Source organism: Anarhichas minor, unplaced genomic scaffold, assembly GCF_050575085.1.
Source record: "Anarhichas minor isolate MPS153535 unplaced genomic scaffold, ASM5057508v1 ptg000045l, whole genome shotgun sequence".
Classification (NCBI taxonomy): domain Eukaryota; kingdom Metazoa; phylum Chordata; class Actinopteri; order Perciformes; family Anarhichadidae; genus Anarhichas; species Anarhichas minor.
In genome coordinates this window covers 1,607,483-1,628,532 of record NW_027466491.1, presented here as the reverse complement: position 1 = coordinate 1,628,532, position 21,050 = coordinate 1,607,483, and the positions used below count along the sequence as shown (strand labels likewise).

Sequence of the window (21,050 nt, the reverse complement as noted above, 5' to 3'; positions counted from 1 at the left end):
CGCTTAGTAGTGCAAACTCAGCAAAGCCGCAACGTTTTTAAAATTACTTAATTAATAAAAAATATAAAGAAGAAAGCTAAATTAAATATACCCACGGCAGAGAATACAAATCAGAGACATTATTTCCTTTCGAGTTGTCTCATAATAATACCGACAGTTGTGCATAGAAAGTACAACATCTTTGAAATTTAGCTAATTTTTCCTCCAATAGTGCAGTAACGTTACTTGAGAGCAAACCATTTTTTCTCCATTTCTTTAATGATCATGGTCTGCTTTTTGTCACGAAGTACATCGAAGTGAGACGGCCAGGTGGGGGCGCTACCTCTCTATTTCGTCCATATGGATTTGCTTTGAATGAGCATGTGTTGATCGATGACCTGCAGTCCATGATCACCAAGGTTAAATACCAATATAGACGCAAGAAAATGATGTAGTCATCTATGTGGGAATGCATGCTTACAACTCTATCATGTACATAAGTCAACAACATGAAACAGCTGTAAATGTTCATTTAATAAAACATTTTGCAACACATAGGATGGAGCTACAACATAAATAATATAATTATAACATTAGGTCAACATTCACACAATGAGGAATATCACAACAATGCCCAGGTTCCTGTTTTAAAGAGGCTCACTTCCATTCACAATATAAAAAATCCTGGTTTTAATAAATAAAGAATGGCCAAGGCCATTTAGCAATTACATATCCAGACTAGGCAAGAATATGGCATCAGCAATTGTAATTGATATTGTGTGCAACTACAAACATATCAACCATTCATTCCATGTTATTGAGTGAGACAAAAAAAAAATAGAATGAATTATAATGAATGAAAGTTAGCTTAATGGATCCCATCAACCACTATTACACAGGCCCAAGTTAAATAAAAAGAGAGTTTTGTAAAAAATACAGTCAGATCTTTTTGAGTTTTCTTATATGACAAAGATTATTTCACCAGCACCAATATGCTTGGGTGAGACTAAACATGTATTGATTTAAAAATGTATGTAAAATGTGTCTATTAAAAAGTATTGCCTATGTACTCCAATAAACGCAGGGATAGGCATTACGGTCAGTCACCACTGCATTGTGATCCGGACAGCAGGCAAAGGCGGAGACCTAGGCGTGCCGACCCCTGGCATCGCAGGCGTGGAACATGACCACTCTGCGTGGAAGGAACCGGAGCTGGAGGTGGAACGGTATCAACTAGATATAGTTGGGCTGACCTCCACGCATCGGGGCTGGACTTTAGTTCTTATCACAAGTGAGGTTAAAACGGAGCGTGAGATGGACAGGCAGTTCGGTGCGGAATCAGCAGTGATACGGGCGTTGCACCGGACCGTTGTAGTGAAAGCTCTCCGTTTACCGGTCCATCTACCTTCCCACACTCACCGATGATCAAGAGCTTTGGGTAGCTAATGACCGAAAGAATGACCGACATGATAATGGAATGGATGAAACGTAAGATGTTGCAGATGAAATTTGACAAAGTAACTGATAATTGGCAAAAAACTAGAGATAAACATGATTAGTGTAGTAAAGCATATAAATAAACAAGACATCTCAAAAGGCACAGTGTTGTCAATGAGGGGGTGACAGGGACTTTTCAGAGTCATATCCTCCAACATCTAAACCACAGTCTTCATTGCTGGCTGAGTCTACAAGTCTCTCTCCCCCTCTTCCCCGACCATCCTCCTCCTCCTCCTCCTCCTCCTCCTCCTCCTCCTCCTCCTGCTCCTGCTCCTCCTCCTCTTCCTCATCTTCATCCTCTTCCTCATCTAATTCCTGCTCCTTGCGAGACGCTCTTTCCGCCTTGGGCCCTTTGCATATCTTGAGGTGACGGGTGAGGTGGTATTTGGTGAGGAAAGCTTTGTGGCATTTCTCACAGACAAAGTCTCTTCGGCCCTCGTGAGAGTTCATGTGCTTCTTCAGGTGGTTGGTCTTGAGGAATTGTTTGTTGCACTTTGGGCACTCTATGCGGCGCTCACTGTGGTGGAAAAGGGAAACAGCATAAAGACAATGCACGCATTATATAACTGTTATTTTATTAGGTAATCTCAATGATATCAAGATCTCTCTGGCAAAAAAAGACCAGAGTACAGAAAGAAAAACAAACAGACTACAATCACTGCAAAAACAGACCACAATCTTTAGGCCTGCCAACTCATATAATAACTGCTTAATTCTACAGCTTTATCTAGAATGCAATAAATAAGTTACATACTGTGTGTGGGAGAACATGTGTTGTGTCAGGTCATGTTTCCTGATGAATGCTCGGTCACAGAGGTCACACTTGAGCTTCTCGGCACCGGTGTGGATGAGCATATGCGATGCCACATGGGATTTCTGGGTAAACAACTTCTCGCAAACTGTGCATCTGTAGTTCTTCTGACCTGTCGGAGGAAAAAAAAAAAGAGTTTCAGAGGTTTCAAATGTTTTAAAGCACTTTTCCACTTTACTGTATCGATCTGCTCAAAAGTGTTAAAGGGTGCTGGGAATTAGCTGTTAATTTGTGATTTTCTTTTGAAGTGCATTCACTCTCTCGTCAGACACGTCTTTCCTAGAAAAAAACTAATACACACATAGTTGAGTTGAGTGCAATCATAAATTTATATAAGTGACTTTTCATAATTGGTCTTCTGGGACAACACAGTATATAGTATGACAGCTGAGAAGACAGATGTTGCCAAAAATCAAACCTGATTCCACTTCAATTATCCCTGTACACACCTGTGTGAATCTTGAGGTGCATCCTGAGGTTGCTGGGATCGCTGAAGGCCTTACTGCAGTATTCACACTTGTGAGGTTTCATCCCCACGTGCCCCATGAAGTGCACGTTGAGCTTTGTGGATGTGAGAAAAGCCCGGGAACACATGCTGCATTTGAATTTCCTCTCCCGTACATGACCCTGACCTTTCGCTCTGGAGGTAACATTATTAGAGTTTCTATTACTGCTGGCCCTGATGCTGTTGTTTTCACTGTTTGTTTGTCCTGCAGCGTGGGTGTGGCAGGGCCATGGGGAAGAGGAGGAGCTCGAGGTCCCATTGGTCAGCTTCTCTTCCCGGTGAGTGTGTTGCTGTGGTTGTTGCTCTTGCTGCTGCTGTGGTTGTTGCTGTTGCTGAGAGTGGTCCTGCTGCGACGGGCTGTGGCTGTGTGGAGGTTGGTTATGGCTGTGGTTGCTGTTATGGCTATCAAGATGAGACTTGAGCTCAGAGAAAGAGGAGCACTCTTTGCCACAATGGCAGATCTGGCCCTCATTGACCTGCGGAACACCTGTGAAGACGTGAAAGATGGTGGAATGGTCAACATCAATCAATGGATAACAAGTGGATTGATGTGGCTTCTTTAAAATCAAGAGTATACATGTTTAGTCATCTGTCGTCTCACCCATCAGCCTACAGTAGTCTCTGCTGTAATAGAAGAGCAGCTGCTGGTCCGGGTGGATCTCTGTGGTTGTACAGAAGAACAGTTTACCGTTGGCAGGGTACGCCACCAGGTTTGGTTCCTCACGGGTTCTAAACACACACACACACACACACAGCAAACTGGTCATTTTATTAACCCGTCAACTAGACTGAAACATGGCAAAAGCGACAATGCTGATCACAAGCACTGACAATTTGGGAGGAGAAAACTGAAGTGCACATCTTTATCCTACTCCAGCTCTGTCATACCTGGCTTTGTGGACAAACATCATCCAGTTGCACTCGTTCTCATCCGTTGTCACAATGTAGAATTCCAGCACATTGTTGTGGTACATCTGAAATAAATAACTGGGTTAATCTACTTATAATGGTTTTGGACTGACTGTGACAACCCACGGTCCAACTAAAATCACTGCACTGACCTTCCATATTTGTGGTGCGTCCTTTTCTGGCCAATCAGAGAGGTCCACGTTGCTACAGTGCTGGCCCACCATTGGTCCAAAGCAGGTCCTTGGAGGAATGACATCCCGTGCAAAAACTCCTGAGGCAGGTGGGGGCGGGGCAAAGACAGTTTGTCAGTAATCTAACTGATGGTCTGCTAAATGTTTTTTTGTCGAAGTATATAAATAATAAATTCTAATAGTGCTTTTACTTTGCACTTGAACTAACAGATACAAAACTGAGCACAATGTTAAGGAGGTTCTACATAAAATGCAAGATTTCATGCGTTTTAAAATTCCAGCTAGGAATCGTTAGCGGGTTTATTCTCTTACCAAGCGGTTCGTCAGCTACTGAGATGCGCAGGCACAGTTGACGCGGCAGAGAGAGGCGAGCCCGGCTTTGGATAGGCGTGTCAGGGATGAAGGTGACTGGGCCGTGCTCTGGGCAGTCTGAGGTATACGAGCGCTCACACAGTGTGCACCCTGGAAGACAATAAAAGCACTAAGGTTGCTTCAGGTGAGAGTCACTAATATACTTATTACAAAGTCAAGTGCTTACTTAACGTACACAGTGCTCATTTCACTTCAATGACTATGATTTTTACAATTACTTGTTATTTAAATTACATATTTCCTCCTAGCTGTATATGATTCCTAGTACCGTTTTCTTTTTTTTTTTTATCCATTGATCCAATTGTTTAACCTCTGAAGAAACTATTACAAATACACACTCACAGATGGTGTAGGCAGTGACCATGTTCTCCTTGTTGGAGGTAGAATCCTCTAGCTGCAGGGTGGAGTTAACCAGCACCAGGTTGTTTTCTGGCCCCAGCGACACCTCTGCAGTGATGGGGGACACATTCACTGCGTCCAGTCCCATCCCAGAGTGCCCATGGAGCGACACCGGCTCCAGTTGGCCCTGGCCGGCCATGGAGCCAGTGAGCACCACACTGACAACGCCCGAGTTCAACTCCCCATTTGAGTGGAGCTGCTCCCCGAGTCCTCCTGCTCCTCCTCCCACCGTGTTCCCCACTCGGCCCCCCATGTGATCCTGCTCCATCACCACCGGTAGTTCCAGAACAGGGGGTCCATGGAGGGGCATCACCCCACCAGATGAGTCCACCCCAGTCAATCCCTCATGCGGCTGAGGCTGCCTTCCCCCTCCGAGCTGCTGCTGGGTGTCAGACACCACCACCACCCCGACTCCGTCCATGGTGGCCAGTTCCTCTCCCATCCGGTCAGGGGACATGGGGCTGCTGACACGTGACTCCATGGCCAAACCTGTAGAGTCCAGCTCATGAGCACCAGTCTGGTGGAGGTCTCCCTGGCCGCTCACCTGTCTGGAGTCCATGGGCACCAGGCCCTGCTCCAGTGGGCCTCCAGGGCCACTGTAGGGATCAAGACCTGAGGGATTGTTGCTGGCCACCGACAGGGTCCCATCCATGTTAAGGCTGCTAGGGTGGATGTATTGAGGGGGTGGACGGTCTGCCAGATAGGACAGGATACCTACAGCAGGGAAGAAAGAGGGAGCATGATCAGCGCTGAAACAAAAAATCCAAACTGAATGTACTGAGCAGCATGCATGATTTATTCATTAACTTAAATATGTTCAGTAAAATAGCAACCGGAGGATGGCTACCCTTCAAATTAGAGCATCCGGGATAAAACCCATTCAATCAATCATCCGCACCCCAAGAATCTGGCTGACTGCTTTGAGAATTTCACCACAGACAGATGAGTTGTATACCTCACACAAAATGAGAACCCACCTGGCAGTATGTGTCGGAAGTAGCTGCTCTCCAGGTGGGGGTATGGAGGCGGTGGCAAAGAGTAGTTCCTCTCTGGCAGGCCGCACATCACTCCTCTGTCACTCAGCGGACCCATGGGGAGCATCAGCGAGAGGGCAGAGGGAAGGGAGCCCAGGGTGGGACCCAGGCTGGGGATGGCCACTGACATGCCTGAACCATAACAAAGAGTCAAGAGGAAATAATAAACCGAGATTAAATTGAGTGATGCTTGATTTCTCAACAGTTGGTCTAGTGTGTTAGATCTACTGTATTGTGGCCAGCTGGAGCAAACAGGCCTGGCCGGTAGTGTCTTTCATACCTGGAGTGGGAATGGGGTTGTGTGTCGGGGAGGTGGGCAGACCCAGGTGGCTGGCACTCACTGAGGGCACACTGAGCTGGTCCATGCCCACAGGACTCAGGTTCATGTCGTTCATCCTGGAGTTAAACCCAGACATCCAAATAATGAGCTAATCGCTTAAGTTTCCGGCTGTTATTTAGACACAGTTAGAAATACTGAGACATGGATTTAGGCTCCGTTACGATTGAGCCCTTATCTGTAGCGTGTATCGCCTGTATGACACACTCATACAAAGACACACAGGCGATGCACTGTGCAGTGTGAGCTACGTTAGCTTCACGTTACCTGAATTCAACAACCGATGCCCGTCCGTAACCATGTACTGTTGAATTGGGCTTTCATATGTCTCTCCCTGTAGAATAAAAACACCTGGTGTGATTACAACTCAATTTAAAACGACATGGCAATCACGAATATTATAGAAATGTTATTTAAATAGCTTAAACAGCAGTTAACGTTAGCCTGGCTAACTTACATCTAAATACGTCGTCAAAACAGAGAATTAACTGCTGTGTTACAGCTTGATAGAAGTAACGGAATACCTGTCACGACAGAGCGTGACGCTTCATTACAAAAATACTGACTATGTAGAAAGGAAGGTGCCTTGAAAACAACATACCAGCACAATGCCTCCCTGAACGGGGCCATGACAGTTTAACTGCACGTTGTGCGCATGCGCTGTAAGAATAGAGTATTTGGCTGATCACAGGTCAGTTCTTCTGTCCTCCAATCTCCACATTCACAAAAAAAAGAGGCGGAGCATCAGGGGGCCGGGAAGTCATATATGGCCTAAATAAAAAATAAAAGTCTTCTTTTTCTGTTTTGAGTCATGTTGTCTTGCGCTGTTTTGGACTGTTTTAAAAGACTGCCTACACTTTTTACAGAGTTTATTGTCTGACTGACTGTGACGCTATTGAATGAAAGGCATACAAATATATTCATTTCGATAAAAGTGATTACACATCGTATGTATTAAACATTTGAGTAATTTCTTCAGTAAATAAAACATTTGCGATATCATTCTGCCGCAATAACGTAATAACGTTTCAGTAAATATAAAATATCCATCAAAGGCTATCGCAGATAATATCAGATTATACCCAAATCCCATAATGTGAACTGTAAAACAATGTGATGCAACTGCCTCTGAGCTCACACACAAAATACTCATATTCAAATGGTTAAAAGAACACTCAGCAATTCATCGTTTCCATGTGATTTCTGTTCATTCTCCTCTGAATCATAATTCCATCATTCTTTCAAATCACATGATTGTATGCATCCTAGATAAACTGATAGTGAACTGGGATTAAAATGCAACATGCCAATCTGTTGCATTTTGCCTACCATATGTTTTATTGATATATAGGCTATTTTATAAATATTTACAATCAAAAAGTCAGTTATTTCAAGTCCGTATAGTTTGACTTACACCTTCATGATTAGCGTTGCTTCACAGTGTCAACAGAAGGAAGAACACGTTGTGTCAACAGTTTTATCTTGATGAGAAAGTCATGGCTGCATCTCCGCCCCGGATCACACCCACCATATACCTACACCCTCAAAACCCCAACAAACAAGTTGTCAAACACAGACTGATCTCGATCAAGAAGTTCACTTATAAACGATCGCAAAAAAAGATTTAATCATACAAGCTAGTGGCGGTATTTACTTTCTGAAAAATCGAGATGACTGTGAGGAGACTGTATGGGTAAGTTGCATCGTTGGTACACAATTAATTGCATATATTTTGCAGCTGTTTAATCCAAGATTGTCTCCTTTTTTATTCTCAGGGAAATGTCTTATCACAGTAAGGAGTTAACGGAGCATATCCCATATGTCCCTCCACTGGCTCTCCACGGCTTCTCCATGGACAGCAGCGGAGCACACTACAAGGATGCGCTTCGACTTGGACTGCCCATCCACCTAGACGCTGCATACTTCGACCCTGTGCACGGCCAGAGGTCACCCTACAGACGATTATCATATTTCCCCTTTCACGTCCCGCTCGGTGTGTGTGATTATTCCTTTGAGCCTGCATTTATCCGGAAAAGGAACGAAAGGGAGCGACATCGAGTGCGCTGCGTAAACGAAGGTTACGCGCGTCTCAGAGAGCATCTCCCGCAGGAGTTTGAGGACAAACGGCTCAGCAAAGTGGAGACCCTCCGGGCGGCTATCGATTACATCAAACACCTGCAGAGCCTGCTGGACTTAAACGCGTCCGGGATGGAGATGCCACTTGGAGACGCGCGTAACCGTGCGCCGCTTCCGCAGAGGACAGATTGCAACAGTGATGGAGAATCCAAAACTGGCCTCAACGACAGTGGGGGAATAGTTTACTAGCTCTAACTCTCTCGCTCCCTGTGATATGCTGTACATTAATTCAATTGTTAAGAAAGTAAAACATGCCTAATTGACACAATTTCTACTGTCTGATTTTATTCCAAAGTCTGTATTGAACATAAACATCGTTTATTTACATGTAAGGAGCCATAGGACAAACACCCATCAGAGAAAGCAATTATGTTAAGATGGTTATTAGACGCAAAATCACAATGAATGATATAATTGTGTTGCATCTAATACTGTTGATATAGTGATGGTGTCTGTTATGTTGCATGTTTTATTACCGAGTGTGAGTTTGAAAACACTTAATTACTAAAAATGAAAAATTCAGCAATCAAAATCTTCACCATATGTTATAAAGCGATGAGGGAATAGTAAAAAAATATTATGACTATATTGTGGGACATTTGAAGTTAACATTTGGAAGTTGAGCACTTCATATCTTTAGGTCGTATAAAAAGATTAATTCAGTGTAGGTCCATCCACTTTGAATTTTTCTGAACATTTGGTAATAATAACATTAATTAGTACACTTAACTGTAATGCAGCTATTAATCACAGCTGTGATTTCCTGCTATGACATAAATGTCATAAATGATGAGCAAGGCTTATTCTGTCTGAAACTGATACTCTTGTGTCATGTTTTAGTTTGGGCCAAGTGAACATTGAATTACAGTAACACAGGCTTAACTGGCCCCTAAAGCACATAAATGACACCTCAAAACAATCTCAGGGTTCTCAGGAAGTTATCTCCCCTAATAGCTTAAGGAATGCACTTATCAGGGAGACCTATTTGTGTGTTTATACTTCCCACCTCCGCTGACCTGCACGGAAACAGCTCACAATTTCTGATTTTCAGAAATACCAAAACCACAAATTGGAGGGGGGGAGTAAACACACTGTTCTATACAAGTAAAAGGGGTCTGGAGAGACCAGCAGAGCGCAGTTCAAGTGAACTGTGCTGGTATGGAAGAATGGCATTGACAGCCACAAAGGCGTGACATACCCATAACAAAAGGTGTTTGGCTGTGCAATACGTGAATAAGACCCAATAATTAACCAAGTGCTGGTACCCTGGGCTTGATGGTTCAGTGGCACTCTGAAGATAGAGAACATGAAGCTATTAAAATGAAAGCATCCGCCATAATGGATGTTTTCTCCCCTGATGCACACAGGCTGATTCTAATCAGTTTCCATCCCTGATTCATTGTAGGCATTGCTTACCGGAAAGGTTGTTGCTAATGCATACATGTGATTTAAAACAGTAGACTTTTGAATGTATTTCCTCCTACATGATCATTTTTGTGAATCTGTCACAACATGTACGACAAAACCTTGTTGTCGTAAACCAACACATTTTTACAAAATGAGCTTGTACTGCATACAGTATGCAGGCACCAGAGCTCAGACTAACAACAACATGTCCTCCACACAGACAGGCAAAGTCACAGCGTCACCATGGACCTCGGAGTAAACATGTAGACAATAACTGCCAGTCAGACAGATTATATTTCTATATTAGGCCTGCAAATTGTGTCTTCTGTGCTCAAGGCTGCAGATTTGTGCAGGGCAGGAGAGGAAATACCTGCAAACATGCACGATGACTTAGATAGATAAAGTTTATCAGTTGAAGTAAGATCAGTGCAGGACCACCGGGAAAGGTTGCTGCGACATGTCGAGACAGAGAGCCCACATTCAGAGACGGAAACGGAACAGCAGGACACTCAATGGCGCAGGGTTGTCTCCTGTATGCTTCAGCTTAAAATCTGGAAATTGTATTTCACTGTAGAAGTTGTTTTTTTCTTCCAAAAAATACTCCGCATTGCCAATAGATGGCATGTTGATTGAAGTTTTGCATAATGTTGGTTACATTCAATTTGTGGTAAAAATCCAAAAGTATTTGTTATTTGAGTAAAAAATTAAAATGCAATAATCCAATTATATCAAAATACTCGAATGGGCAAAAAATAGGAAAAGTGTTCGTGCTGTACAGTGGACAACATTCAAATATTAATTCAAATTTGAAAATGTAAATGCAATATAAATAATGTTAGCAATATTTAAGTCAAAATGAAAAAGATAATTATTTTCCAACCATTTGAAAATGAAAAAGAAAACAGTATTTTACATTTATTTTTTACCTCCAGGATCATGAAACGCACACCACCATATGAGATATACCAGTATGTGGAAATGCTTTTCTATAATAAAGTCAGTTATCCAACGCTTCAGCAAAACTGGTTTGTATTGAAAAGAACACATAGAAGCAAATGATGCATCCTTTACTGTAATTTATTAATTAAATACATATTTACAAGTAGTGTAACGTAAGCAACTGTGTGACATGAAGTGAAATGTACACCTCGTGTGTCTTCTAGTATGTGTGTGTGTGTGTATATATATATACACACATGTGTGCTGGCAATCAATGGGCCTGCAGCTTTTCCACGAGTGCGTCTTTTTCCAATTCTAACATGGATATCTGACGATTCTTGTCGCTCACCTCCTGTCAAAGGAAGAAAATATGGCCATATCATAGAAACGCAAACAGATGAATAAGTCAAGATTTATGAAAAAAGCATCTCCTGTTTGTAAAGATCAATTAAAGGGGAAAATCACCCCAAATAAATAAATGAGTACCAAACAGGATTTTTTTAAAAAAGAGTTTGAAGCCTTTTAAGGCTAATAGTAAATTAAATGACTTCCCCCTTCTTGAACATGAGACATTTTTTCTTCTCCCTACCCGAGTTAGTACTGTGTTGTGCCACCGGACGTCACTCACTGCCACCGCGTCATGCAAAGAAGGGTTGCTCCCGCTAGTGACATTGGGCTCACTCATCACAGAACCCAGAGAGCCATTCGCCCGCTGGATCCGAGACCTGAGGAGGCAAGACCGGGCCTGTAGAGATGCAGACAGGCGGGTGTTGAGGGACACCGTAAATGACAGTTCAGTAAAGTCTGTGAGGCCCTGAACCCAACCCTGCCTCGCACCTCTGCTGCGCCTCCCTGGCAGGATCCGACCCCAGTTTTGGTCTTGATGCTGCCCTGCCTGGCTCTGTTCTCCTCCAGCCGCTGGAGGTACCAGAGACGGGCCATCTCCAGAACCTCCAGGCCGGAGCACAGAGCGTCCTTCTCCTTCTCTAGGTCCTTCAGACGCTTAACCTGAGGTGAGAAGAACACAGCTCGAACATGTTCATGTGAGTATATACAGAGTCTTGTAACCTAAACTGAAATTGTCCTTCATCATCCAGGAACAGGTTTGTGAGAGGATACCGACAAAATGAATAAACGTTGGAGCGTCACATTCAGCCAGTGGCCTTCACTGCATGTCACCTCTCTTCATTCCCTTTAACATTTTTTTTGACTATAGAGCCAGTCAGGTATGTGTTTGCATGATGGCACCAGGGGGGCTGACTAACAAGCCCCCCCCCCCCCCCAGCCAGCTGACCTGAAGCAGCGTGATCGGCACAGCGCTGACTGTAGGGAATCATAACAAGCAGGGAATCATAACATATGTTGGTGTGATCCGCCTCTGGATGAGGACAGGACGTCACAGTCAGAGGGACATTAGAAACTCATGACACTGTTGTATCACTAGTGAGAGATTAATTTTAGCTGCGTTTTAAGATATGCTAAATAGTTCCCTTTTATTTAATATAAGCTCTTATCTTACAACTGTGTGTCTGCAATAATAATCTCAAATCTATGACTGTTAGTTACATGACAACTCCTCTTATAATAATAGATTCACAGTTATTGGAAAACTGGTTATATTGAGCCTTTAACAGGAAGCTGTGAGGGGCAGACCTGACATGGGGGAATGTGTCACTGGGATGACTGCAGCCATGCAACCTTCAAAACAGTTCAGGACATGGAGCAAAGACAGAAAAACAGACTGAAAACAGAGATTCTACAAGCATTTAGCTTAAACGTCTAATTCCTATTATGTTTATATGAATAATACAGTTCATGATTACAGCAATGTTACAACCAAGTATATGTCTAAATACTCCATGGTGACCACTTCATTAGGTATACGCTGACACAATCTAATGCAATCCTATCCAAACTTCTATCATGTCTATAATGTTTAGTGTATTTTGTTTTTCTGACACTATTATAGAGGTGTATAACTATTATTGAGGTCAGGTCATTGGTTGTGTCGTGCTGGACTGCATTAAATCCAGAGGTGTTTCTAATATGTTGAACCCCTCATGTTTGCAAAATAAGAAAGACACAACACGAAACACACCTTTACATAATGCCTTTGAATACAACGGCACCTTTAACTATGACTTCAATAAAGAGCACGGAATTGAAATTCCAGATTTGAGACACCATACATATTCACATACAGTACAGTGTATAAGCATATAAGCCTCAATTCAACTAAATAATTTGTTCCACATGACAGAGGAGTAAACAAGGTCATGTGAATGTACCTTGGCCAAATGTGCCAAACTGGTGACACTTTACACAGACTGGAGAAGCAGTAAATGCTTAACTTTGAGGAATGAATCACAAGTCTTTTTAAACAGAAACTGTATGGTTAGTGTTTTAACCTACATGGCCTCTACGGTACTACTACAGTCATTTTGTCAATTGTGCAAAAAACAGTGAGCTGAAAACTGGGGAACAAAACACGTGAGTAATGTGAGAATGCACGGCAGTTGATAAGAATCACTAAGAAGAATCACACTCATAATTACCCACGACAAAGACACCATGAGATGCAGCTGATTAGAAATCAATCATATGCAAGCTTCTACCACCCCCCTACACACACACACACACACACACACACACACACACACACACACACACACACACACACACACACACACACAAGCTCCCTCCTCACCCATAGGTAGAAGCGAAGTGCGTCCAGGCTGTAGAGGCCGGTCCTGAGCGGGATGATAACCACAGTGTAGGAGCCAGAGCCGGGGGGACGACAGGCCATGGAGAGGAGATCAGTCACTGACAGCTACTACTACTACTATTACTGCCCCATACAGCTGGCTGAATAACAAACAACAAATCACAGCTCGCCACTGGCCGGCTCACAATAATACGCCTACAACAGAGAGAGAATGAGAGTGTGTGTGAGAGAGAAAGAGAGAGAGAGAGAGTAAGCAGGGGTGGGAGGAAAAAAAAGCAGCAGGATACACAGGCACAGGCAGCGCGGTTCACCCTGGGGCGAGGTAATGAAAAATTCCACATGTCACTGCCATGACTGGTTAATCGACGTACAGTGACACGGAGTGAGCGATGGGGTGGAAAGAAGGTGAAACTGGCCGCGCAGGATCAAATAAAGCAGAAGCGACAACAGTGAGTGGGAGGAAATATGAAAGCGGAGCTGCGGGTGGGAGATTTGAGAGGAGGATACAGGTGTGAGATCAGGCGTTTGCCAACTTGTGTGTTTTTTGGCTGAAAACCTTGTTCGCCCCAAAATCTCAGCTATGTAGAAGAAGGACAGGAGGGAAAAAAACAGGCCTCCGTTTCACAAGCTGTGTCTGCTCAGGGGCAGGATTCACAAGGAATCATGTCATCCTGTAACTAGAGAGTGTAAACAGGACGTTCCCCTTATCGAATGAAAAGAGAGCGCGTGTGATTGTTTTTCTGCTCAGCTTCAGGTGAGCCCCAACACGTTCCCTGGAATGTGACCTAACCTGGAAATGAGGAGTGCGTGCCAGCGTGGACATTATAGCAACAGAGTGAAGCGGTTAAGACAAACAAGCGGAGCAGTCAAGTGCAGTTCTGAGAGCAGAGGTGGAGGGTGGAGCGCTCATGGATTTCAGCCACGTGGCATTGCCACTAACATCATTACTATCAGCGCTCGGCTGTTCAGCTGGTCAATGGCAGCATCGGTGGCACATGTTTTGTTGTTTTATTACTGCCTCAGGCCGAACGGGCTGTTAGACCAATCGGATGAATCCTTTAGCAACACTGTTGGAAATATTTTTTTAGCGTCCTGAGATTTACGAGGAGGAATATGAAGATTCAGCACAAAAAAACGTGTTCATCGTTTTTTCTTTGGCAAAATTAACTAATTAATCAATCTGTTTTTTTTTTTAACACAATTGCCCCCAGGTCCTTCAATTTGTGCATCAGTTTGAATAGAAAAGGCTTAATGATAGATACTCTGTCTGATCGGGAGTTTAGTCTGACCAGTTGATTCACTTAATTAACAGCGTTCGATCACCGGCCCTGCTAGTCCATCTCGATTTTATTTTTGTTAATTGACTTGACTATCTTTACATGTAATCAGCTTAACGAATAGGCCCCTGAAACCTATTGAATACTCGCTGAAAGTGTCACTGACCTTCTTTCCCACTTTAATGCTGCAGTCCTGCTTGATCACCAGCAGAGAGAGCCATAAGAGCGCAACGCCTGCCAGAGTTGAGAATCCTATTCAGAGCTGACATTTTGTGATTCTTTATGGTTTACTCATTGACGCGTGAAGCTGCAGCTCTTACACAACACCAGATGGCGCTGCAGAACAATGACACGGAGCCACGAGACTTGCCCAAAAGTATGCCAACTATTTTCAACCTATGTTAAGACATTTCTCAAGCCTGCAATTCATGGCAAAAAAAATTAATTAGGATCTCTGAGAGGTCACTTTTACATAACACACCTATACATTACAAACGGTAGGTATATCTAACAAAAAAAAGCTGTTCTGTAATATTTTCGTGTCGTGTGACAAGCCCCAATCAGCTTGAGGACAGCAGTTGGATCAAAACACGGGATTCAACTGCTACAGAGGAATGTCTCTGCGCTCATCTATGAGATGGAGCCTGCTGGGAGCTCATGACCCTGTGTTACATCATGAGACACATGATTCTCACCAGAATAAAGCTCTCAAAAAAAATCTCATGATAGGAACACTAACAAATGATGCATTTTCTACTGTGACGCCTTCTTTTTAGCTGGTTGTAGGGCTCTTTACCGGGAGTCAAGAGAGAAGATGAGATAAAATAAAAAGGAACAAAAAATGAACTTCTGCACAGTTTATATGTGAAAGAAGTCATGTGACTTTACAGAAGTCACTTAGTAAAAAGGGAAAACCTTTCGTTGTTGATCATGTTGAATTTACACTGTGGGGCCCTGTCAGACAAATACGTGAAAATATAATCATACATACAGTTTCAAATACACACACACACACACACACACACACACACACACACACACACACACACACTGCAGTAACCCATTTTCGTCCTTTACAGACACTTTTAGTCCCTACTACTACTTTGCGGCCGAGAGTGGGCCCCCAGTTGCTTCCTGTCTCACTCCCACACACATACACACTTTCACACACACATTATTGCTATCTCGCTGTCACTACTTTCACACATAGCTTCGAAACCACTTATACAATGAAAATGACATGGACGCACGTACACAAAGAGCTGGAGTGGTACACACATACATCTCTTCAAAATAATAATGGAGGTAACGAGTGCAGCTCTCCATTCAGTGCTGGGAAACAGAACTGAAAAAGTAGGTACAAGAGAGACATCATTCTGGGCCACAAAAGCCGGGCCACTCCCTTTCTCCCCTCCAGTCTACGCCAGCGCTGGCCGCTCAAGGCTCACTGTTCCAGGTCATAGCTCCAAGGAATCTAATACAGATATGTAACCCCCCCCCCCATAGACACTCACTTCAATCAGGAAAGAAAGGAGTGCGTCTCTCTGGTCTCTCAAAGGGGCCTCATTACAGACCAACACTCACCTCCTCGTTCTGAGAGATCTAAGAAATGGATTGAGGAACAAAACAATCACATTATTGCATTTTTTGCTGGGAGTGGCTGAAATCTCAAATTGAGACTGGAAAAGTACCAACACACTGAATTGAAACTAAATAGATTTGCTGAATTAGGCCGAAAAAAATTCCAGTTTAGATGTGGACAATAGATCTAAACATCTCGTAGTTTCCAAACATGACAAATATGCTCGACTAAATTTGTGAAAATGTCTAAATATGATACTCATCATCTGAGACATCAAGAATATTTATATTTGGAGTATTGGAGCCATTATAAACATGAATATTTCATTCAGTGTAAACACCAAAGGCAGTAGCGTCGGTGGAGAGTTGAAACAAGCCGTACAGAAGTGTGAACAAACATGATTTTTTCAACCTTAAAGGGGTACGCCACTGATTTCATATTACACGTACATTAAGTTTGGGGACTCGCAAGAGACAGATTCAAGAAAGAATGGTCAAAATAAATTAGAAGCAGCAGAAGCCGAGATATCCAGACTATTAAGTATTTTCCACTGGTCAGGGTATGAAAACACATAATCCTACATTTCCCATAATGCAACGAAATAGCATCTTTGATTAGACTGCCTTCTAAATCCCAATTGATTTTAAAACAAAAAACAAATCTGAAAGGACCCTGATGACGTCACCGTGACATCATTGTGGAATGTAGACTGAACTTCATATGTAAAATTGGTGACATATATTTCTATTAATAAGAAACATAATGACCCGTACACACACACACACACACACACACACACACACACACACACACACAAACTCACAAATATCTTCCGAGTCCTCTTCTCGTCATTCTCTCACAAACACACATATTGTCACGCTCATGCACAGCCCGATACTACAAGACCAGAGCCAGATGCAAACCAGATGTTCCCCAGATGTAGATAAGGGCAAAAAACACATCAGCTGAAGAACACCACCTTTTCACCTCAGCTGCATGGAGCAGAAACAGATGCAGGACCCGAGCATCCTGGAGTTATGAATGGCAGATACAGTATGTTTTTCAGAAATAAATGGTTATTAGTATGATTACTGTAGATGCTTGCATTACAATTAGGCGTATACGATATCATGGGAGAGCGGGTTTCATTTGAAAGCAGCATTTTATAAATTTTTTGGGGAAAAAATGTACTCTGTTTTTGTCAAAATAAACACATTTTGGTTGATCTTTACATATTTGTCAGACATTCCTTTGTCTTACTGCGGCTTTCTCTAAACCCGTCTCAAAGTCACTTCAGTGGGACCAAAACAAGTCCCTATCAGAAACATATGCATGGCCGAAAACAAAGGATCGGTTTACACCCAACTTGCTCCGCCCTTCAACCCCCCCCCCCCCCCCCCACCCCCTCCACGCCCACAAACACACTCTGCAAAAACAATATTTTAGAGAACGTGTGTCACGGCCAAGACAGCACAGGCTGCTCTCAGAAGAACAAGAAGTGCTTCACATTTACAGATAGATGCACGAGGGCTACACACTCACTGGCTCACCGCTGCTCAAAGAAAATAAATCTGAGACCCCCAATCTTTATGTTACACCGGCACCCCCCAGGCCTGCCCCTGAGGAACTTACCCCCCCCCCCCCAAAACAAACACAGTCAGTCAGGGTCTCATTGGGCACATTTCATCTTAAACCCGTTCACCCTGACATGCAAGCTCCCCTGGAGAACCCCTGACAATATCCAGCTGCCAGTGAGCGGCCTCGCTCTCCCTGCACCCCAAATTTCTGCAGACCCTGCCCTGGAAAGCTCACACACTCCTTCTTTCACTCACTCCTCCGCCCTCCCCCACAACCCTACCTGTGGCCCTTGACAGCTGGGCGAATGAACTCCTCCCACTTATGTGTGGAGTACTTGTACCTTTTGTGTGTGTGTGACTTCATTTTGGGGTTCACTGCCTTTTTTTGTTTCCTGTGTGCATCTCCCCCATCCCCCTCACAATTTAGTTTTACAACCCTCAGGTCGCTTGTGCTTAGAGATATATATATACAAAAGAAAAAGAAAAAGTTGCATTGTGTCTCCCAGCCTGGATGATAAATGACTCCCCGCTCAGTATTTAAATCTCTGTAAATCTGAAGATCAAACAATAACCAGAGTAGACAACTATATTTCAGTGTGTAGTTAGGTTGTGCTACACATTTAAATATAGTCTTTTAAAATGCGGTTGATCCATGTTTACTCTTTTGTGCATTTTTCATACTGCTACTGCACATAACTTGGCTTCTGCACGCGTTTAGCCTGCAGGCATCCTTTACAACTGTCATGCACAACTTGTTTTGTGTCAGATCACAATCTATCGTATGAACGTTGGAATACATATGTGTGCATATGTGTGTCAGCGTGTATGGATGAGCTGCTCAGAGGTGATAAGTGACATTTTTCCATCACCGGTTAGCAAGCGGCTACGGATGCTAGCCTAAATGATGTGCACACACCGTTTCCTGTCTTTCCCTTTTACTTTCTTTAATTCTGTTGCCATCTTGTTGTAATTCTCTCATTTGCCGCAGCGCATTTCTGCACGAGGTCTCTCTTCTTCTCCTCGCTCGTAATTGTTATAATTGACGTAATAATCTACTGTCTGCGGTGAGCCTCTTCTCAGTATTTGCTTCCTCAAGTGAAGGGCAGTAGGATGTGGAAACCCCCACACTGCACCTGTGAACCAACAACTTCCTCTGCTCTGTCTCTGCTCCCTCCATCACAGATTCCCCATTCACCACAGAGACTTCCTGCTGAAATGCCACTGCCAAACATCCTCTTGGCGTTTCACTAAAGAGCATCTTCAGCGCCAAACTCTCGGTTTCAAGGTCCTCGTTTAGCCAATGACCTTTGACCTGCAGTTTAACAAAAACTATTTTTTTTTTCTCAAAACAACACAGCGAAGCAGGACGTATTGCTAAAGATATTGGGTTATTACGGTTGTATTGTAGCTCTCGTACTGTGCCAACACATTAATTAAAACCACAATTTTATGTTTTTCAAAGTTTAGTTTTTTGTGCAGATTATACAAATGAGATTTGAAGTGTTAATTTGTAAACTTTTGACGTGCTGGTAGGCAGAGTTTGTTAAATCTGGAGAGAGACACGCTGGCTGTTTCCAGTCTTGAGTTGAGGATAAGATAAGGTGCTGGCTCAGCTTCTTGTTAACCATACAGACACGAGAGAGGCATCGATCTTCAACTCTGGCTCTAAATCATTAAAGTGACAGTTAGTTAGTCTTTAGCTCATTTTTCATAAACGTTCCCTATTTTTCTGAGCAGCATCCTTCCATACAACTATATTTGTGTTATTCTCTCTTATCTGGTAAATGTCGGTGAATCAGTAGCATTTGAATGAAAAGAGGTGAATTGATTTGTTTTGTTGCTAGCACAAGACCCACGGTGACAGTTCCCCAGCACGTCGTCTTTTGACCCGAGTCATATTGAACTGTGTGACTTGTTTTACAAACAAGCTGAAGTATTCAAAGGGCACTGACCATGGAGGGGAGACAATGGGCCTAATGACTGTAGCAAACTGTAACATACAGCACCGGATTAACGATGGGAGGGGGGGGACACACCAAAACACACACAGCACTGAAAGCGACAAGAAGAGGATTACAAATTTGATGTCGAACAATGAGCTGACTGTAAATACAGGTCAGAGAGCTGACAAAACAGTGAGGTATCATGCCGCCGAGGCCTCATTGTCTGCTGCTGAAACCTCAAATATGACCGTGTATAAAGGCCTCTTGACACACAGATTAGTAGGGAGTTAGGGAACTGGGGCACAACTTTAATCGACTATTATGTGTCACGATGGGAAAGACCTAAAATAACAATACAAGTTTGTGCTGAAGATTTGTCAGCAGAGCTCCTCCAATAACTATTATGTTTTTTTTTTTAATTTAGGGACTGTACGGAAATAATTAGGGGCAACAGAGAAGGATAAGGTTATGTATTTGTTCTCCTTGTTGAACATCTAATTATTTTTGTGTGCACATAAAGGCACCTTTATTCATATGCAGAGGTACAACAATCAAGTCTCTGTATCAGGGCTTTATTTTCCACTTGACAATTACAGTAACTATATCTAATAAACCGTAATATCTAGGGATGTAAAGAACGCACCGTTTTTTACTCCGCCAACAGTCTCCTTTACTTTTTGGTTGGCTTTCACGTGTTTGGCAATTGCTAATTCCAACATGCAATTTGGGCTATTTGAAAATATGGAGTAAATATGTGGGGAAGTAAGTAAGTTTTTTGTTTTGGAAGGCACAAACAAATGACATCATCCTAATGATGGGGTGTTAGATCCTTTCTCTGTCTCGTCCAAACAACGTATTTGGTAAGCCGTAGCTTGTGTAATTTAAATAAATAAGTCTAAGGTTGAGATTTGCATTGTGTATTTTAGGGATGTTGTTGTTGAACTTTTGATAAGAATGTGGAAATAGCTTTTTTTTAAATCAAATGAGAAACATTCCACGGTGGTGACGTAATTCCTTCAAGGCTCTGTTGGGCTTCGTCACACACAGAGCACACAAACAATGGCCGCTCCGCGCTCGCTGCTACCTGCTTTGACATGATTAAAGCAGTGCATCTCATAAACCGTTAGCAGAAACATTGGCCTACATTTGCAGCGTCTGAGCGGGGAAAACATTATGAGGCTTGTCCAGACGTTGACTAATGTGTACAAATAGTAAGTGAGTGTGTGTAAAACCTGGAATAACCTTCCAATGAGGGCCCTCGGCCGGCTTGCAGAGACTTCTACTGTTACTGGAGAGCTATGTAGCAATAACACTGCCCATGTAATACACAGAGAGCCTAGGTAATAATAAGAAAGAGGAGAATCTATTTACCAAACACGAAAGGAAAGAAGAACCTATAGTATTTCAGAATGATTATGTAAAGAAAGAGA

At 43.0% G+C, this 21,050-nt stretch overlaps 3 protein-coding genes across 3 annotated transcripts; 1 reads left to right on the top strand and 2 right to left on the bottom strand.

The window, feature by feature from the left end:
• Positions 1 to 494: 494 nt before the first annotated feature.
• Positions 495 to 6,686, bottom strand: prdm4 (PR domain containing 4). Its single transcript, XM_076111761.1, has 12 exons — positions 6,636 to 6,686; positions 6,302 to 6,368; positions 5,978 to 6,093; positions 5,641 to 5,829; positions 4,607 to 5,377; positions 4,205 to 4,354; positions 3,854 to 3,972; positions 3,681 to 3,766; positions 3,394 to 3,521; positions 2,737 to 3,279; positions 2,231 to 2,399; positions 495 to 1,993 (listed from the first exon to the last, which is right to left on the bottom strand). Exons 3-12 carry the CDS (start codon positions 6,090 to 6,092, stop codon positions 1,588 to 1,590), a joined length of 2,676 nt encoding a protein of 891 aa, XP_075967876.1. The 5' UTR covers position 6,093; positions 6,302 to 6,368; positions 6,636 to 6,686; the 3' UTR covers positions 495 to 1,587.
• A 1,018-nt stretch (positions 6,687 to 7,704) lies between these two features.
• On the top strand, positions 7,705 to 8,359 carry LOC142970955 (achaete-scute homolog 4-like). Its single transcript, XM_076111468.1, has 2 exons — positions 7,705 to 7,727; positions 7,810 to 8,359. Exons 1-2 carry the CDS (start codon positions 7,705 to 7,707, stop codon positions 8,357 to 8,359), a joined length of 573 nt encoding a protein of 190 aa, XP_075967583.1.
• Positions 8,360 to 10,689: 2,330 nt separating this feature from the next.
• LOC142971253 (suppressor APC domain-containing protein 2) lies at positions 10,690 to 13,664 on the bottom strand. The gene is made up of 4 exons (XM_076111919.1): positions 13,224 to 13,664; positions 11,354 to 11,524; positions 11,106 to 11,261; positions 10,690 to 10,868 (listed from the first exon to the last, which is right to left on the bottom strand). Exons 1-4 carry the CDS (start codon positions 13,320 to 13,322, stop codon positions 10,788 to 10,790), a joined length of 507 nt encoding a protein of 168 aa, XP_075968034.1. The 5' UTR covers positions 13,323 to 13,664; the 3' UTR covers positions 10,690 to 10,787.
• Between the last annotated feature and the right edge of the window lie 7,386 nt (positions 13,665 to 21,050).